Below are 17,477 nucleotides of genomic sequence, written 5' to 3' on the forward strand. Positions count from 1 at the left end.
ACACAAAGGTAGATGGTGAGCTGTGAAGACAGAATGACAAAGACAGGTTGATCTGATCTGGGGGATCAGTAGCAATGGAGACGACAGCTTTGGTCCAATATGCTGCGAGTTGGAGTCCAAATCCTAATAGAAAACACCTGTATTAGAGTTGTCAGGGTAGCATTCTTGATCCAGAAGTGCAGAATTTTCTGTCTTGCAGCAGAAGTCAGTACACTGAAAAGTCTCCTGTGTTTACTATCAGTGATCTGCCCGTCCGTAATGCTGAGAGTCCACCCCTATGGAGGCACCAAAGATAGTGGACGGTTTGTTCACAATACCAAACCAATGACTGTGATTTATCTTGGTGATTACTGGGCCGTTATTGAGTGGAATTCCCTCCTGTATGACGTTCATGATCTGGACTATCTGTCCTATGTTCACCATTCTGATGAGTCTCAGCCATCAGCAGCAGGTACAACTGTAATGGCAGGTGTGGAGCATGTTTTTGGAGGTTTCAGTAATCATATTGAGCATTAGCGTTATGTAATGTGTCTCTGAGTTGCTCTCCCAGTATCCTTCAGTTTTCACCATTAGTTGCATAGGATCTCATCTCATTACCCTGTTGATGAGACTGTGGCTCAGTGGGGAAGAAAATATTCACAACTGACACTTAAGACCAGTTTTCTGACCTGCCTTCTCATGTATGCACTCACCAACATGATTGATAGGGGCTGCTTGTGCATTTGAGCATCTGTGATAAACCTGCTGCTTGAGTCTGATTTTCCAGGACTTAGTGGGAATTTTACAGGAGGAGCAGGAGCCCAGTGAGAGGGGGAAAAGCCACAGGAAGAGGAGGGGGCTGCAAGATGGCTCACAGTACCGGCCTGCATTGGTTGCGTTGCAGGATGTGTGTATGTACCACTTTATAATCTATACAGGTCCATTAAAGAGAAACATCTTAAACCTTGGGGTCAATCTCAACTAGAGAGGGTCTACACACTGTGTTTAATATATTTTTAAAGGTGGACCACCAAGTTTTGATGGATTCCTCAAGACTAAAGTAAATGATTAAAGGAGGCAGAGCAGCATACTATAATATTGTAATAAAGGTTTACAGTCAAGACAGTGTAAAGAGGGACTTTCTAACTTCACTATCTTTAAAGAAGACCTTGCCTGTCAGCCAACTATGGTGCAGTCTGGAGACACTTTCCTAAGCTGCTTATCCCCCATTCTCAGCGACCCCCACTCACACAAGGCAGGCAGGGTCAAAAACTCTTGGCTCATCTACCCGGCTGGAGGTTAAAAACCAAGCAACCAGCACTGATTCAAGCACTTAGTTCAGTGTCTGTGGAGGGAGGTAAAAGAACAGATTTCAAAGTAAAGGTGCTGTAAAGGTCAGACTCCTGCTTGCCTGTTCACCGATAAAGTGAAATGTTTTCAGTATTGATGCTAACAATAACGATTTAATGGCTAATTATGTTGCTGAGTTTTGATCAGTGATTGCAGGGTGGTGTTCCATTGTCATTCATTCACATTAATACCGCAGGTAATTAGAATAACTAACAATTTCTCTGATTCATTAAAGTCACTTTATTCACAGTCAATAATTAGAACAAATAAATCCCAGGCCTCTTTACATGTTAGATGTGCCAAATGTTCAAATTGTAATTTTAATGTGTTTCTAGCACTTAGTAAAAAATAATCTGCAGAAAAAGACATTTCTTATTAAGCGTAATTATAGTAAAAGTTTAAATATCTGTCTGTACTTAAACGAGCATGACCATCTGCAGCTGTTGAGAGTGAAGCATTTAGGCTCTCTTTCACCAACAACCGACAGACTTGAACCTCACACCCCTCCCATGTACATTATCCCTCCACACGATGGTCAGCACCACATGCCAGATATCCCAGGCCAGCGCTCACAAAGCATGCAGAGAATGACAAAGGCAGACTTTCATCCAATTGGTTCCACCTTGTTAACAGCTTGTAATCTTCTCATATCTTTGGCCAGGCCTCCCAGAGCAGGAGCTCTGCTGAATGGATGAGTGTGTCTGCAGCCTCTGCTTTGATGCAAAGTAGCCTTTCCCTCCTGAAAAGTTATGCTGTTATATTCTTTTCTAGTTGCTGTTGCACCTGCTCGCATGGAGGCGATACTGTATATAAAAAAAACAACTCATTGGCATCTGTTACAAAAGCACCCATGCATTAAAAGTTTTAGTCTAACAGCGCAGGGAAGTGTCCAGGTTGTGGCTTTAAGCACCAATAAAGTGTCACAGCAAATAAGTTAAATATTCTTGATAGAGAAAGACAAAAACAATGTTTAGCAGGTGGGAGTTATGGGAACGTGGCAGCAGAGAGATCCATACATCACCGATGCAGAAGGAGTCGAGCTCATGCTGCCTCTGGATCACCTGCTGGTAAAGTCACAAGAGCCAGAAGAGCCCATCTGCCTTTAAATGGAGAAGTTAATGTTTCTTAAACACTCTGATGATGGGATTGTCTTCAAAGTAATATCTGGAGTATAATGTCTCGACAAATGCAATGAATCCTTGAGTTTGAGTGGGTAAGCAACAGAAAGGTATTTTAATTTGGTTTTGCTCATATTTTAGTCATATTTGGGTTTTTGAATATGACTTTATATGTAGTCACTGTCTGATGAGGCGGCAGTCACCCAGTTAATATAGCAGTAGACAAGTGCACACTGTTCAGCCACCATAAATGTTCATCATTTCAAAAGAAAAAGAAAAGCAATACTAATAAAATCAAAATGGTCTCCGATATATTAGAATTTCAGCAACGCCTGATGGAAAATACAGTGTAACAAATCTAAATACGTGACATGGTCACGTGTTGAAATAGGGTATTAACAGATGCACATTAGATAAATAGCCCTGCATTTCTTAAATATGAGCTCAAAGTTTCAATAAATAGATAAAATCCCAACTTCTTCCTAAGTGAAAATAAAATCCTGCACTGAAGCAAGTCAAAATGTCGTATTTTGGGCAGCCCCACAAAAAGGAGATTCTCTGACATATTTTTTGTGCTGCCACTTCTCTTTTTTTCCTCTCTGGGATCTAGAGGATGAGGAGTTTGGCTGAGGTGTCTTCCTGTTTGTCAGCCGCAGGAAATGGCTGCACACAGATGAAGCATTGATCCACCAGGTGCAGTCCCACCATCGGACAGCCTTGCCCAGATGTACTCCTTCCACCATAAAGACACCAAAGTCTTCCCTCTGCCCTGAAGCCACCGGTGCTCCTGCCCTGGTCCAGCCTCATCAATGGGACCCTGAAAGCTGGGAGGCGGATATGCGGCAGCCTAAATTCAAGCTCATTTTCTCTTCCTCTTGTAAAAGATGAGGGGGAGAAAAAAGTCGGACTGGGAAGGGTGCATGTTTGTGGGAGACACCGGCGTCTTTCTCTCTGCTTTTTTCTTTCTTTCCCCCCTGACTGTTGTATGTTTGGCACCTCGCAGGTGTCCCATTTCCTTTTCTCGACTGAGCAAACAGATTTCAGAAATGCATGGAAATGATCGCAGCTCATTTTCTTTCATTACTCATTTTATTACCCCTCATTGTTAGACGGACACAAGAGATCAAATTGAGCACATGAGTGTGTGTATCCTGACTGCCGACGCTCCATTCTCCTGCAGGTGTGAGGACCATCCACCTGGCCCTTTTCAGGGGGCCCTGCCTTTCCTGTACGTCTGCAGCTGTCTATTCAGCTTCAATCGCAGCACCAGCCGGACACCAGCGAACCACAGCCGGAGAAGGGAAGCACCCCCACACACATCTTTCACTTGTTGCACGACAAGACAAGAGCTACTAGGGATTAAATAAAAGGGCCTCTTCCTTCACATCTTTGCTTTCATCGTAAACAACTTTCTTTCTGTTGGTGATGCTGCTGTCCTTCCCCTCTCCCCCGCCTTCCTTTTATTCCCAGGAGGAATCGGTGCGAGGGTAGAAAGAGGACGACCAGACGCGCTGCGCTGTGATAGACCGGTCATGTGGTCTTTTTGAGACCCATGAATGGCACATTTGAGGTCTTCTGTCTTGCCTGTTGCCCAGCTTCACCTGCTGGTGGAGTCAATTGGCTTGTTGTCTGCTGCTCTGGGGCTGTGCTCAGCTCTCTGCCAGGCAGCTTGGCTGGTGGAGCTGCTCAGAGCTCTCCAAACACAATCATCAGCACAAAATCATCAGTTAACACATAACGATGATCCTGTCATTGTTGGCTCGCCACAGATCGGGTTCAAGAAAGCTGCTTTCCAACGTGATTATTGGGATTATTTGAGAGGTGAAGTTAATTGAGCTTGGGAAGTAATGACACGATGAAAGGGGAAAGAACAATAAGTCTCTGTTGAAGGCAGCATTTGAACGTGATCACTATGGTTGTAACCTCAGAGGCGTTTGCTCAAATTATGTCATGATGATACGGTCAAATGAGTTTACTGAACCCAAATTTGTCATTTGTTTTCAGAATTATGTGGCTTCATCCTCATCCGTGGACACGGTAAAATTATAAGTTGTTATAACTGGCCAATAAAAAGAAAAACAAAGCCTTTACATGGCAAAAAAAACAGTAATAAATCCTATATTGTTTTTCAGAAAAAAGTACAATATCTGTATATTTTATTGTACTTATTGTTCTTATTACAAATGACATTAAGAAATAACAACTGAATTTTACAAGTTAATAATATTAATTGCTCTCTATTCATTTCTCACATTGTGCTATGAAGACACTAAATTGAAGGAAACATCTTTGCTCTTTTCCTCCGTGTGATCTGGTCTGATTCAGGAGTTTGTCAGGATCACATCATGCCTCTGGGAGGAGCTGAGCGGAGGAGGAGGTGTGGGAAGCATTTAACTCACATTTCCACGGTGTCAGCTGTCATTCTGTCTCCATGAAGCTGCGGAAATGAGATGAGCAAAACTCTGGAAAGCCCTCATGCGCTCATGCTGGCAGAAACCTCAGAAACCTGAACTGGGATCTGTGCATCAGATTTATTTCTGCTGCCGTTTTTTTTTTTTTTTTTTAAAGAACCTTTACTGACATTCTACTCATCTCCTGCCTTCTTGCAAGAGAGCCCCCCCCTCCCCCAAAACAACAATGAATATGCTGTCAAACACAGTGATCAGGACGCAGGATCAGGCTCTGGCGCTCTGCGGTCCTGTGTCGGTTCAGGATTTATCAGACTGCCCTCCAGGGTTCAACCTGAGCTCTCACATGGACCCTGCACCCATGCTCGGCCTCCAGAGTGGTCAACCGAGGTCGGCCAAACCCCAGAGGGAGCTGAGCCCCGAGGAACAGCAGGAGCTCCGACGGAAGATCAACAGCAGAGAGAGGAAGAGGATGCAGGATTTAAACATCGCCATGGACGCTCTGAGGGAAGTCATGGTGCCCTACGTCTCCTCTCCCTCTTCAGCCTCATCCTCTCAGTCCCAAAATCCGGGGTCCGCTCCAGGCCGACGGCTCTCTAAGATCTCCACCTTGATTCTGGCAAGGAACTACATCCTTCTCCTGGGCTCATCCCTGCAAGAGATGAGGCGCCTGCTGGGGGAATTAACCATGGGGATGGGGATAAACACGGGGCCCATTTCCCGGCTCCTGCTCACAGGGGGGTGGCCGCTCATCTCCAGTCCCAGTCACATCCTCCTCACTCAGGACCCTCTCCTCACTTTATCGTCTCCCTCCCCTTCCTCGTCCACCTCGTCATCCTCTAATTCTAAATGTCAGCTGGTATCTACAAGCCCCATGGACGCCTCGCTGGCACCCGTGCAGTGGAACTCCACAGGGGCCTCAGCAGGGACTCTGTGTCCCTGTGAAGTGTGTACACTGCCCAGATTTAGCCACTCCACTCCAGCGCCGAGATTCCCAAAGTGACGAAGAGGATTGTTTCGTTTTAAAGATTTTATATGAATTATTTAACATTTTGAAAGTTTTTTTTTTAAAGGTTAGTTTATTTTTCTCATTGAATTGTTGTTAAACCTGTGCATAGAACAGACATAATGATCCCGCAACAGACAGGGAAAATGAATAATGGACACAAATGGCTGAAGTTAGAGTTGTTGTTTTTTTATTATGTGCAAAAAAACATAGATTTCATGCTTACACAACAACCGTAAAACAATGATAAAATGACAAGCATCGAGTTAGAGTAGTGACAGCAGTCAGTGAGCACTTCTGAAATTTGACAGCTTGTATGTGATGATGAGGCAGAGCCCTGCAGGCTGGAATTGGCCTGAGAGGAAAAAGAGCTGGTGACACTGAAAAGATGGTGGCATATTTTTGTGTGTGTAGAGGTCAGAGGTTCAAATGGCTGAGGGTGTTTATGGAGGTGGCTTTGCTTTAAGGTGACGCCACAGTTAGGTGTGTATGATGGGAGGGGGGAGAAAACAACAGGTTTTTCTTCTATCTGGTGTCCTTGATGGATCAAGTATGAGTGTAAATGTAAAGAAGTTCTGGCCAAACTTACTCAAGACTTCTTCTGTGTGTGCTGCATGAATCGTGGCGTCACGGACCGTCGTGCCACAGCTATAATCACAATAACAAAAGGTCACTTTTCAACAGTAAAGATTTTGTTTTAGAACTTAGATCATCTTCTTGATTAAACTGTGGCTGAGCCCTCGCTGAACCCCTTCATCAACTCATGTGTAACAGCCAAAGTTGTATTGGTAATTCATAGTTGATAACGAGTTCATGATATTAGTATATGTGTTCTTTCACTAATGCTTTTTTTTCTGTTGTCTTAATATGTGTGTCTCCATTTTTTTGGTGACCACTTTTGAATGACTCACAAATAAACGTGCACAGCCTTTCTGTGCATGAACTTCAGATTTATTTAGGAACCCAAAGATATTTGATGCAAATTTTCCTCCCATACTTTGTATTTGCCTCTGCAAGTTTCTTTTTGCTGCTGCAATTAACAGGTGCCGGTGTTGTATTGTTGGAAACAGTGTTTAAACATGCACACATTTACTAGATGTGAGTTCAAACAAACAATAATGCAGGTTTTTATCACTTGTGATCACATTACTCAAAATAAATGTTGAGATTTGTAGGCAAAACATTTTCTGGGGTAACATGAGCTGCATAAATCATTGAAGTTAACTTCTGCCTGCCCATAGTCATTACTATTTTTATTATTGTAATTTATAGTAGTAGGAAATCTATAAATGTGTTTTTGTTCAGAGAAAAAAAAATCACAGCTCTTCACAAAATCGATGAAATTGTCAGACCTTCCTCCTTTATTTATCACCCCAGAGGAAAAAGATCAAAGCCCATCCACGTAATTGAGATCTTTTGATCATTTGCTCCATCTGTCCTCCTTTACCTTTGAATTCAAATCCTTGATTTTTCTTTGTGTTAAGGAGCCTGAGGTGGGTGATCTGGTGCTGCTCATTACACCCACTCAACAATATGTTGGTTAAAAGTGCCTTGGACCGAAGGGCTGCACTCTGCCAACTGGTGCTGAGGAAAGATACCTGCAGGAACAATAATTCTAATGAAACAGATCATAATCATAATGGTGATAACAGACACTAAACAATAGCTGCCCCAGAAGAAGAGGATTAAAGAGCATCGATGCGAACAGTGATCAGCGAATGAAGCAGAAATCTATTAGCATCAAGCAGGAGTGTGATGTCATTAAGTGAGATTAAGCTTTAAAAAAGGCTTGATTTTCCTCTAAGGAGAAGGAGGAAGGAGAGGAGGATGGGAATGAGGACCGAAAGGCGTGGCAAGAAGAGAAAGCCTGACTCAAAGATCAAAGTAAGATGGCGTAACTTCGTCTTTTTCATTTACATATAGCTGTTTTATCTGAGAGAGGGATTAGCTACCTTTCCATTTTCTCCCAGTTGCTCTCCAGTTGGTCACCATCCATTTCCTTTTGCGCTTAATTCAGTCTTTCTTTTCTCCTCTTTCTTTTTTTATCCTTGCACCCCCCAACATTTCTTTGCTCATTCTCTCTCTGTTTCTCAAAGAGGCTCTCACTTTCTCCTGTTTGGTGGCTCCATTGTTGCAGCGACACGGGGGTCTAGTCACTCTTTGTGTTAGCACTTTAACTCATCTCCACTTCATCACTGTTGTTCAATGGAGCAAGAAGAACTTGTAATGCATGTGCACACGCACATACACACACAGAGAAACACACACACACCATTCACAGTGGGCAGTGTCCATCAGTGAGAGACTCATATCTGAATCCACAAGTCCAAATAAAGACGTAACACATTTGAAAACTGTGATCGTGTCTGATTTTACAACAACTGTTTAAAAACCAGCAACATATTTAACAAAAGACAATCAAGATTTTGTGACAAACATGGCTCCAATATAGTTTTTTATATAGTTTTTTTAACAGTCAGTTTCATCTTAATTATCTAATAAATGATAACTGAATCCAAGTCTTTCCTTTATGATCATTCTAATCAAGCAATCCTACTTTTTACTAAGCAACCTGGTACCTGGTGGAGTTAGTTATGTGTCCAATAAAAAGGGTGAATATTATCAGGTCTCATGAGAGGTAGTTCGTTGAAACTGTGTTGCAGGTCCACTGTGGTCAACATGTCACAGTGTCCTTGGATGTGATTCTGAATTTTAAATTTCCCCTGATGCTGCCTCTTTGTCAGATGAATGCATGAATCTCTCCTGATGATGCAAGTGTCACAATCTCCGGTTACCTCTAGCACCAGAGGGTGAAGGAATGAATGCACTGCATTTCTGTTCTCCAGGCAGGAACACCTGCGCTTGGGTCACATTTCATCCCAGTTGTTTTTGGTTTTTTACCCACATAAAAAGTCCATGAACATCCATATATGAGGACAGTTGTGTTGATGGCTCTGCAGCGGTAGAAATGCTGCTCACTTCCCCTTAATTTAACTGAATTGAGGTCCAGTTATCTTCAGTCACTTTGGGTTCATCTTGCTCAAGGATAGCAACACTTAAAGGGGCATGGGATTGAACCAGCAACCTTCCCAGCCCGGAGCTACTCTACCACACTCTAGCTACTATAGCAACTACAGGCCAGCATGCTCCTCTCCTCTCCTCTCCTCTCCTCTCCTCTCCTCTCCTCTCCTCTCCTCTCCTCTCCTTTCCTTTCCTTTCCTTTCCTTTCCTTTCCTTTCCTTTCCTTTCCTTTCCTTTCCTTTCCTCTCCTCTCCTCTCCTTTCCTTTCCTCTCCTTTTCTTTCCTTTCCTTTCCTCTCCTCTCCTCATCATCAAAATCCTTCTCCATAATCCAACTTTCACCATATCAACATTTAAAACTGTCATTTGACTGCCGATATATACAAACCTGTTAGGTTCAAACTGTTCATATAACAATGCTGTAACTACTTATTATCACTCCTGTGCAGAACCCTGTGACCTACTTTAGCTGATGTTCACGGGATAACAGGGGACAACCTGACCATCCTGTGACACTCCATCCCCCATTTTCTTATATGTTCCTTTTGTATATCGTGCTTTGTTTTATCCTGTGACGCTTAGGCTTTATCACATGACGCTAACACTTACACTTATTGTAATCTTACATGTTTGTGTGCTAGTATAAAAATAAACCTCACCAGGGCCCACACTTGTAGCCCACACTGCAGACGTGTGGTTGCCCTTGCAGCTTCCATCTCATTCCTCTGATGGCAACAGCACGGGAAGAAAACTGATCACTTTCTCCCCAACATAAACCTTATCAAACATGCTGTTTGTATGCTTGTTGATGACACCAGTGCCATTAAATTGTAGATGATTTTTTCTGATGTGAGCAGATGTTGCTTCGCTCCAACATGTGTCCGTAATGTGGACGGTCCACACTACCATCTTCCACTGTCCCCTCTCTAATAGCCTCTCATCTTGGAGTATTGTTTGCCCGTCTTTGTCACACTGTTACACGGCACTTAACCAGTCAACGTGGGGAGTCCTTGGCTTAGGAAGTCTTGAGCAATAAATTTCATCTCCACAATAAATGGAGCACTGGGGCTGGTCAGGACCCCCATTTACTTTCTAACCCAGCTTTTATTCTTTCCCTCCCTAAATAACGCTGGCCCTCCTGAGCTGTCCCACCCTGAAATTCTTGATCCCCTATGACACCCCTTCTTTCTCAGACCCGGCCCATACAACAGGGTTACTGCTGAGCCCACTGGCCTGCTCATTAAGCAATGGGTTCTCTCCCACCCATTCTAGCCTTCTGCCCCATTCATGCTGGTCCTCATTACAACTTTATAGGCCACCATCAACTGTCACCTCATTACCCCTAACAATCTGAGATAGTGTGTGGCCATGGGAGATGCATTGTCTTTACAAAGTCTGACACGATCTCCAAAGTTTTGCATATTATTTGCTTTTGGATGATCTAAAGCAGATTTGAAGTTGAATGAGCTAAAAAAGTCTTGTTGACATATTAATTTAGCTGTGGATTCCTAATGTATCTGTATGTGCTGAGTGGAATAAGTCGATCACCCTGCAACAATGCGCAGACCACTGAGGCTGTTTCAAGTCTCATTTGAGTGAAGCTTCATGGATCACTTTGTCACACACATTGGTTGAAATTTTATATGGTCTTCTGCTGGAACAATATATGAGTCTTAAAGTGGTGTTACATACAGCAGAATTCATATACCAGATATATGACTGGGGCTCTAGAGGGAAGAGAGCCTTTCAGTCCTGAAGCTCTTAAAAAGAGTAAATGCTGTTATCTACTGACACCCGTGGCCTCAGTTCTATTAGTGCACACATATAATAAATTTAAGAGAGGAGTTGCTGTTGTGAAATATAAGTAAAATTTATTATTTATTTATTTATTGATGCCGCGAGATATATGTTGGCAACCAGGCTAACACTGTCACAGAAAAAGCGAAAAGCTGATCGTTAGGCTGAACGTAAAGCACTGAGGAGTGAAAATGGAGTGCTTTTAAATATGTGTGTGGCGCTGTGACAATGAACGCTGGCCCTCTTCTTGCCCTATGAACCCAGGATGGCCTCAGCCGCAGGAATCCCAGTTGACACATCACAGATCAGTTTTCTTTGCTTCATGTTTTGTATTTGTGTCCCTCCTCACCAAAGCGTGGACCCGGTATCTTCAAGGTCTGACAACCATTGGCCCTCTCCCGGCCCTGCTGGCTTCTTTCTTCCTTTCTCTCGCGCCTCTGTTTGGGCTCCTTTTTCTGGCCTCCTTTTCTGCTTAATTGAGTTGTTTGGCAGACGGGGCTTGCAGACAGTGTCGTCTATGTGGGGAGTCTGCTTTTGTGCTGCCAGAGACCGGTTAGTTTTTCACTGTTACTGCTGCATGAGTGAACATGGCCCAGATTAGGAAGGGGGAGCTGGAGTGAAGTCAGGGAAATATTACATGGATATGACTAAGACATATTTTCTCTAATTTCTCTCCAAATCTGCCCATGATTTCCCAACATATCTGTTTAAAAAGTGACTTAAAGGCATATTCACCCTACTGTTGTGACAAGAAACTTATTTTAAAATAGTCTTTGCTTTCCCTGCCTATTTTCAGTTGTTTGACCATCAGGAAGTGAGAGTGTCCTCAGAATTAAGTGCTCAACAAACAGAAAAATTTGTTCTCCCAACAGAGGAGTGCAAAGTGGTGAGAAGAAGGCAAACACAGGCTGTGTGTGGAGTCATTAATCATCAGGACAGAGCAGAAGCAGCGAGACGTGATGGTAAAGTCACATGTTCAGCATCAGCTAGTTACTAAGTCAGGCTTACTGAGAACGTTAGATCACATCTATATGGTATAAAAATCCAATTCAGCTTTAATGTCAAAATCAAAATTTTTTCAAAACATTTTCAACCCCTTTGTTAACTTCTGCATATTAAAAAAAAAAATGAGACAGTTAAAAGCAACAAAATGTTTGGTTGAACTTTCTCAATTAGGTTAAAGACATAAAAACAGATTAGCAGACACATCAAGTTTCACAAACCTGTCATCGATGTTTATGTGTTAATGTATAAAATAGTTCCATCAGTTTTTTATTGGTTTAAGCATGATTTTCATGCTCCAACCTGCAATTAAAAGTGTCCCAGTAAAGAGTGACACGTATTAAATCCTTGATCCTACTAATAAACCCATCAGGTCAGCTTCTTTTGTTTACTGGTGTTTATTCTTTACTGTGTTTTGAGATGTTAGGTGTGTGATCAGCTCACACCGTCCAAAGTCTGGACCGGAGCCACGCGCCTTCAGCTTCTTCACCGAACCTGCTTCACCTTTCCACACTTTAAAATCACACAGACAAACAAGCACTGACAGCTACATCCCCCAAACACACACACGTGCACACACACACACACATCCAATACACACTGTCCTTGGATTTGGGCATTCAGGATTTCTGCTGGTCAGCAGAAAGACAACAGCTGTGTTACAAATGTATCTTTGTGTGTGTGTGTGTGTGTGTGTGTGTGTGTGTGTGTGTGTGTGTGTGTGTGTGTGTGTGCGTGTGTTAGAATTACATCCCTCCTGCCTGCTAAATGCCCAAACCAGCCAGCAGGGTCAACACAGGAGTCAGAACACTTCAGCGGGATGAGACGAGGCCGAGCAGCGTCATGCATTTTGATCACACAGCTTCACCATTTAGACTCACGGAGCCAGAAATCCCTCCGGCTTTGTGCTGCGCTGCCTTTGAGACTATTTCCAGTACTGCTGTGGAATTGGGGTAGTTGTGGTTAATGTAGAGTCGTCCGATGACGGAAATGTCATCAGTTCAATCCCAGCCCCCTGTGGTCGACATGTCACAGAGTCCTTCAGCAAGGTACTGCCCCCAGAGGACCACCAGAGCCGTGCCTTTGGTGTGTGAATGTATGTGACTATTCCTCCAGAGGAGCAGGGGTCACACTAGGAGGTCGTTCCTCGTGAATGTGTTAAAACCAACTTCTAATGTGAAACCATCAGATGGACCAAAGACCACTAATGTGCTGCATTAAAACACCCATTTAACCCAGGATACTGTCTTTGGTCAGAGGTTTCTGCACTGTGAACGCCTCTAGTTTGGATCTTGTGCTCTAAAAGTTAAGAAATGTTCTTCTACAAGGAAAAAAAAAGTCTGCAAGGAATAAAATTACTTAAAAACTACTGTTTTTTTGTCTGTCTCTCCCTTTCAGAGCCTCGAGAAGGGTGTTGGAGCCTAACCCAGCTGCATATGGGCGAAGGCAGAGTACATCCCTGGATGAGTTGACAGCTATATAAGCAACTATGAGTTCAATACCTTGCTCAATGGTACCACAGCATTGCTCTGAAGGTATTCGGGCAAGCCACGATAAATTGGGACTTAATTAAATAACTTAAAATGTAATTAATCTGATTAAGGGAGTTTAAGTGGGGGGGGGGGGGGGGGGGGGGATCAAGAAAATTGCTTTTCTTTCATGATGATGGCAGTTGTGTAGATATAAAAGTGAAGGAGGCACAAGAAGGATCCTGAATGACACCTGAGACAAGTAGTTAAAGAATAAAAAAATAAACCCTCCCTAATGCAAGCATTAGAATGTTGTCAGTGCTCATAAATGTAAATGTGAAGTAAAAAAGTGCTAAAAATCAGTTACACTACAGGAGGACTACTGTGTGTTTTCCTCTTTGTGAGTCCTCTGTTGGGAAGGGCACAGTCCAGTCCTCCTGTGTGCAGGTGTCATGGCTGGACCTCTTCATTTACATACATTTGCATGCTGTCAAATAGAGCTGCTCCTGACAGCCTCCAGAGCCGACTGTCTTCCTGGACCCTGGCCCAATCTTGTCAGCACGGTTAAACCAATAACCTCCAAATGTCACTGAATGAGAGTGTGAAACATAAGTGTACATGTGTTACTATACAGCGAGGCATTCACACCAAAACAAAATCCCTCCACTGTTAAGTTTCCATATACCTAAGGGGCATAAAAGATGCAAGAGGTACTTGTGTTTGCCTTTCAGATTGGGGTATTTTTAAATAGAATAACACACGAGTGTCTGTCTTTCGTATTAGTGCACATACTAAGGAATAATAAATGGCTTGTGTAACAAATTAAAACAGTCAAAACACTGCCACTGTCTGATGGGGTCTCAACCCAAAGACCACAGTGTTTCTTTAAATGCACCGCGTTACTAGGAGAAGCTGACGATTGCATAATTATGCATATATTTTGGGCATTGGATGCCAAATACACAAAGTAAAAAAAGTCAAAATGGGCTCTCTTTTCTTTGTCCCCCCCTTCCCCACATCTCGGCCTCCTCCGCTGGTTTGTGTCGTCCCCCACTGAGCCAAACAGACGTCTGTTTACTAATTTACTGTAGCTAGCCAGGAGGCTCGCGTTGTGCAAGCCAGCACTTTGTCTCTCACACTGTGAAACACACCAGCAGTTAGACTTCTGCCTGACAGCATGCTAATCGTCTGATTTAACTCTCCCATGTTTAATCATGAGGAGAAATGAAGGGAGAGACTATGATAATTACATCAAACTTCTTTGTGGGGGAGCCCATCTGTAGACCTTCAGGGTGAGGAATCGCTCTTAAGACGGCTGCTCAGGACGGATCTAATCCAAAGGCACAAATGCGTGTTATCACTTTAGCTAAAGTACTTTTCCAGTTCTGTATTTTCCTCCTCGCCATTAATGTGTAATCGGTCTAGCTGCATCGCAGGCTTTAAGAGCAACTTTTTGAGGAGAAAAGATGGGAAAAGGGGAACGAAGTTGAGAGGGCAGGTTCTGGCAGGTCATTGTCTCTCTGCTAGTCTCAATACTGAAGAGTCCAGGAGACGTGTTCGGGAGTTTAAGAGTAAAAGCGGAGACCCTCAGGTTCTCATCAGCACTCAGCAGTTTAGAGAATGAATAAATTATGTCCCGGGTGGCCGCTCGTGATTCCCCAAACCATCGCTAACGTAGCGAAATAAAAAGGAGATGTTCAGAAACACATATAGCTCTCATTGGTGTATTTACGATGAAGCAGCAGCGTCGTGGCGGCCGGCGAGAGTTTGGGCATTGAAGACATGTCAGCGCTACAGACGCTACAATGTGGCAGACCACAACAACAATCCCATCTCTGTGACACAGACAATGGTGGAACTGTTCACCCACAGATGTAGACGTGTCCCAGCCATCTGTCTGCATACCCCCACAGTATAATCATTGTGTTACGCAAACATAAACGGTGGCCACCCCAAAACACACAGAAATGCCCCCAGTGAGTGATCCATTCAACGCTTCGCTTACTTCATCAAAAGGAAAATTGGTTTACTAATTTAATGTGACTGTTAGCTATTTAGAAGCTTTGATGTCCTACCTAATAATCCTAATTACAGGGCAGGAAATGCAACAGAATAATTCAATTGATTTTTTCTTATTCATGCTAAGAAACTATTTGTGATTTTTCATATAAAAGAAAAACGATAATTCACCAGTTGTCACTTTTTAGTGACACATCTACGATTAAGTACAGGCATTGTCTGGAGGCGTGCACATGGGCACAGGCGCACACACATATACAAACATGTTTATGTGTAGAGGCTGCTATAGTTGAGGACAAAGGCTGTAGTGTGTTTGTGTGCACCAGGAGACTAACATAGGGTCACCATACAGTCTGTGTGACAGCTGAGGATTGAAAAGCTGCTGCACGAGAGAGACACTGCTCTGTGCGTCTACAATACGTGTGTGTGTGTGTTTGTTCATATTTGCGTGTGTGTGTGAGAGAGAGGGGGGTCAACACAAAAAGAGGATAATGAAAGTCTATATTTGAGCTAAAGTTATTTGTGTCTCTGGACAAGAACAGAAGGGGGAAAAACACTGAAGAAATACTCATCTGAGAGTTCTTTCTTTCTTTCTTTCTTTCTTTCTTTCTTTCTTTCTTTCTTTCTTTCTTTCTTTCTTTCTTTCTTTCTTTCTTTCTTTCTTTCTTTCTTTCTTTTCTTTCTTTCTTTCTTTCTTTCTTCTTTCTTTCTTTCTTTCTTCTTCTTTCTTTCTTTCTTTCTTTCTTTCTTTCTTTCTTTCTTTCTTTCTTTCTTTCTTTCTTTCTTTCTGGGAGTACCATCAGGATACTGTACGCAGATGTCCCTTTTATCTGAGTGGGGACAGTTGACGTGAACAGGCTCAGTCAGTGTTACAGGCTGCTGACATTACAGACGCATCAGTGCTGAGGCCTCTCCATGGTCTCTGTGTCACTAACATCATACAGTCTGAAGATACGTTGAGTATAATTTTACCGGCTGCCCCCTGCACTCTCTTTTTTTTATTGGTATTTAGCTGGATGTGAAGAGTAAGGGTGCATCGTGTTTGTCTTAACTCAGACTAAACTGAGCCGATTGTATTATGTCCCAAACACTCCAGGCATTAGACCAGCGGACCGTACTGGCCTCCCGTTTTACCTGCGCTAGATTCTTCAAGCTTTGTAGAAACACATTACTCCCATATCTTCATGCAAGTTTCATCCCATTGAATGTCCTCAGAACAGTATGTAGGTATGCACCGCGGCGTTTTTGTCTTCCGCTGAGGAACCTTTCTCAGTTTAGCATACAGAGGCCAGATGTGATAAATTAAAAACCCTTGAAATGATCATTATCTTCCTGGGTTTAATGTTTGTTAATGAGCATGAAACAAATTACCTCCTACATTCTGAAGCCTATAGAGCAATAATTACTGCTTTTTACAATGTGGTAGTTTCATATATATCCTGTGTGTTTTGTACAGAGAGCCTGGTTGGAGTAGTAGATCCCACAGCGGCAGGGCTGACAGAGACTGTTGCCAACATTTGAAACAACAGACAGTTTATTTAGCAATTAGCAGGCTGCCGCAGACTAATGGGAGTGGGAGTGTACGGCAAAGAAAAGGTGATGAAGCTGGAAGGGAGCTAATTTCCCTCAGGAGGACTCACGTGCAAGCACAAACACATGAATACAAAATGCAGATGCACGCACAGGTACAGTAAATGCACACAGACATGCATTGACCACACATGTGCACACGTGCACGCGCACACACGGCACGTTGTTTTGTCTTTGATAAAATCCCAGGAGATTCTAGAGTTAAACCCGTTGTTGCAAAATGTGTGTTGTGTTCTCACTGTGTCATGTTTCTCTGGTCTAATGAGGAGGTGGCAGTTAATTTACCATTAGACACTGACTTACACTGATATTTATGGGTAATTGCATTGGATGTGTGTGTGTGTGTGTGTGTGTGTGTGTGTGTGTGTGTGTGTGTGTGTGTGTGCGCGTGTGTGTGTGTGTGTGTGTGTGTGTGTGTGTGTGTGTGTGTGTGTGTGTGTGTGTGTGTGTAAAAGAGACGGAAAGGGCAATTTTTTAATGACATCATGTCTGAGATTAAATGCGATATGAACGAGTCAGTGTGAATATCTAATTATCTAATTATATAATTTTACATATATTATAATACTGTATACTGTAATACCTCTCCAACTCATATTTGGAGGTAGGTAACAGTGTGTTTCCTTTTTACCTGCCTTACTGCAGAAATGACAGGATGTGTTTGTCTGTTTAGATTAAATAATGGAGAGTTGCACTTGAAGCAGCAGATTTGTTCTGGG

At 42.9% G+C, this 17,477-nt stretch overlaps 1 protein-coding gene across 2 annotated transcripts; it reads left to right on the forward strand.

Moving 5' to 3' along the window:
• Nucleotides 1-4,893: 4,893 nt before the first annotated feature.
• Nucleotides 4,894-8,187, forward strand: olig1 (oligodendrocyte transcription factor 1). 2 transcript variants are annotated; one of them, XR_003889605.1, is made up of 2 exons: nt 4,894-5,928; nt 7,346-8,187. XR_003889605.1 is itself a non-coding variant. In XM_029841953.1 (1 exon), exon 1 carries the CDS (start codon nt 5,085-5,087, stop codon nt 5,856-5,858), a length of 774 nt encoding a protein of 257 aa, XP_029697813.1. In that variant the 5' UTR covers nt 4,894-5,084; the 3' UTR covers nt 5,859-7,042. The 2 variants fall into 2 exon arrangements, 1 of the variants encoding a protein (XP_029697813.1); XM_029841953.1 differs by lacking the exon at nt 7,346-8,187 and having other exon boundaries at nt 4,894-7,042.
• Nucleotides 8,188-17,477: the final 9,290 nt, after the last annotated feature.

Source organism: Takifugu rubripes, chromosome 1, assembly GCF_901000725.2.
Source record: "Takifugu rubripes chromosome 1, fTakRub1.2, whole genome shotgun sequence".
Classification (NCBI taxonomy): Eukaryota; Metazoa; Chordata; class Actinopteri; order Tetraodontiformes; family Tetraodontidae; genus Takifugu; species Takifugu rubripes.

What these genes read in the sequence shown, in the direction of transcription:
- olig1 (XM_029841953.1), top strand. Translation starts at nt 5,085, where the DNA reads ATGAATATGCTGTCAAACACAGTGATCAGGACGCAGGATCAGGCTCTG.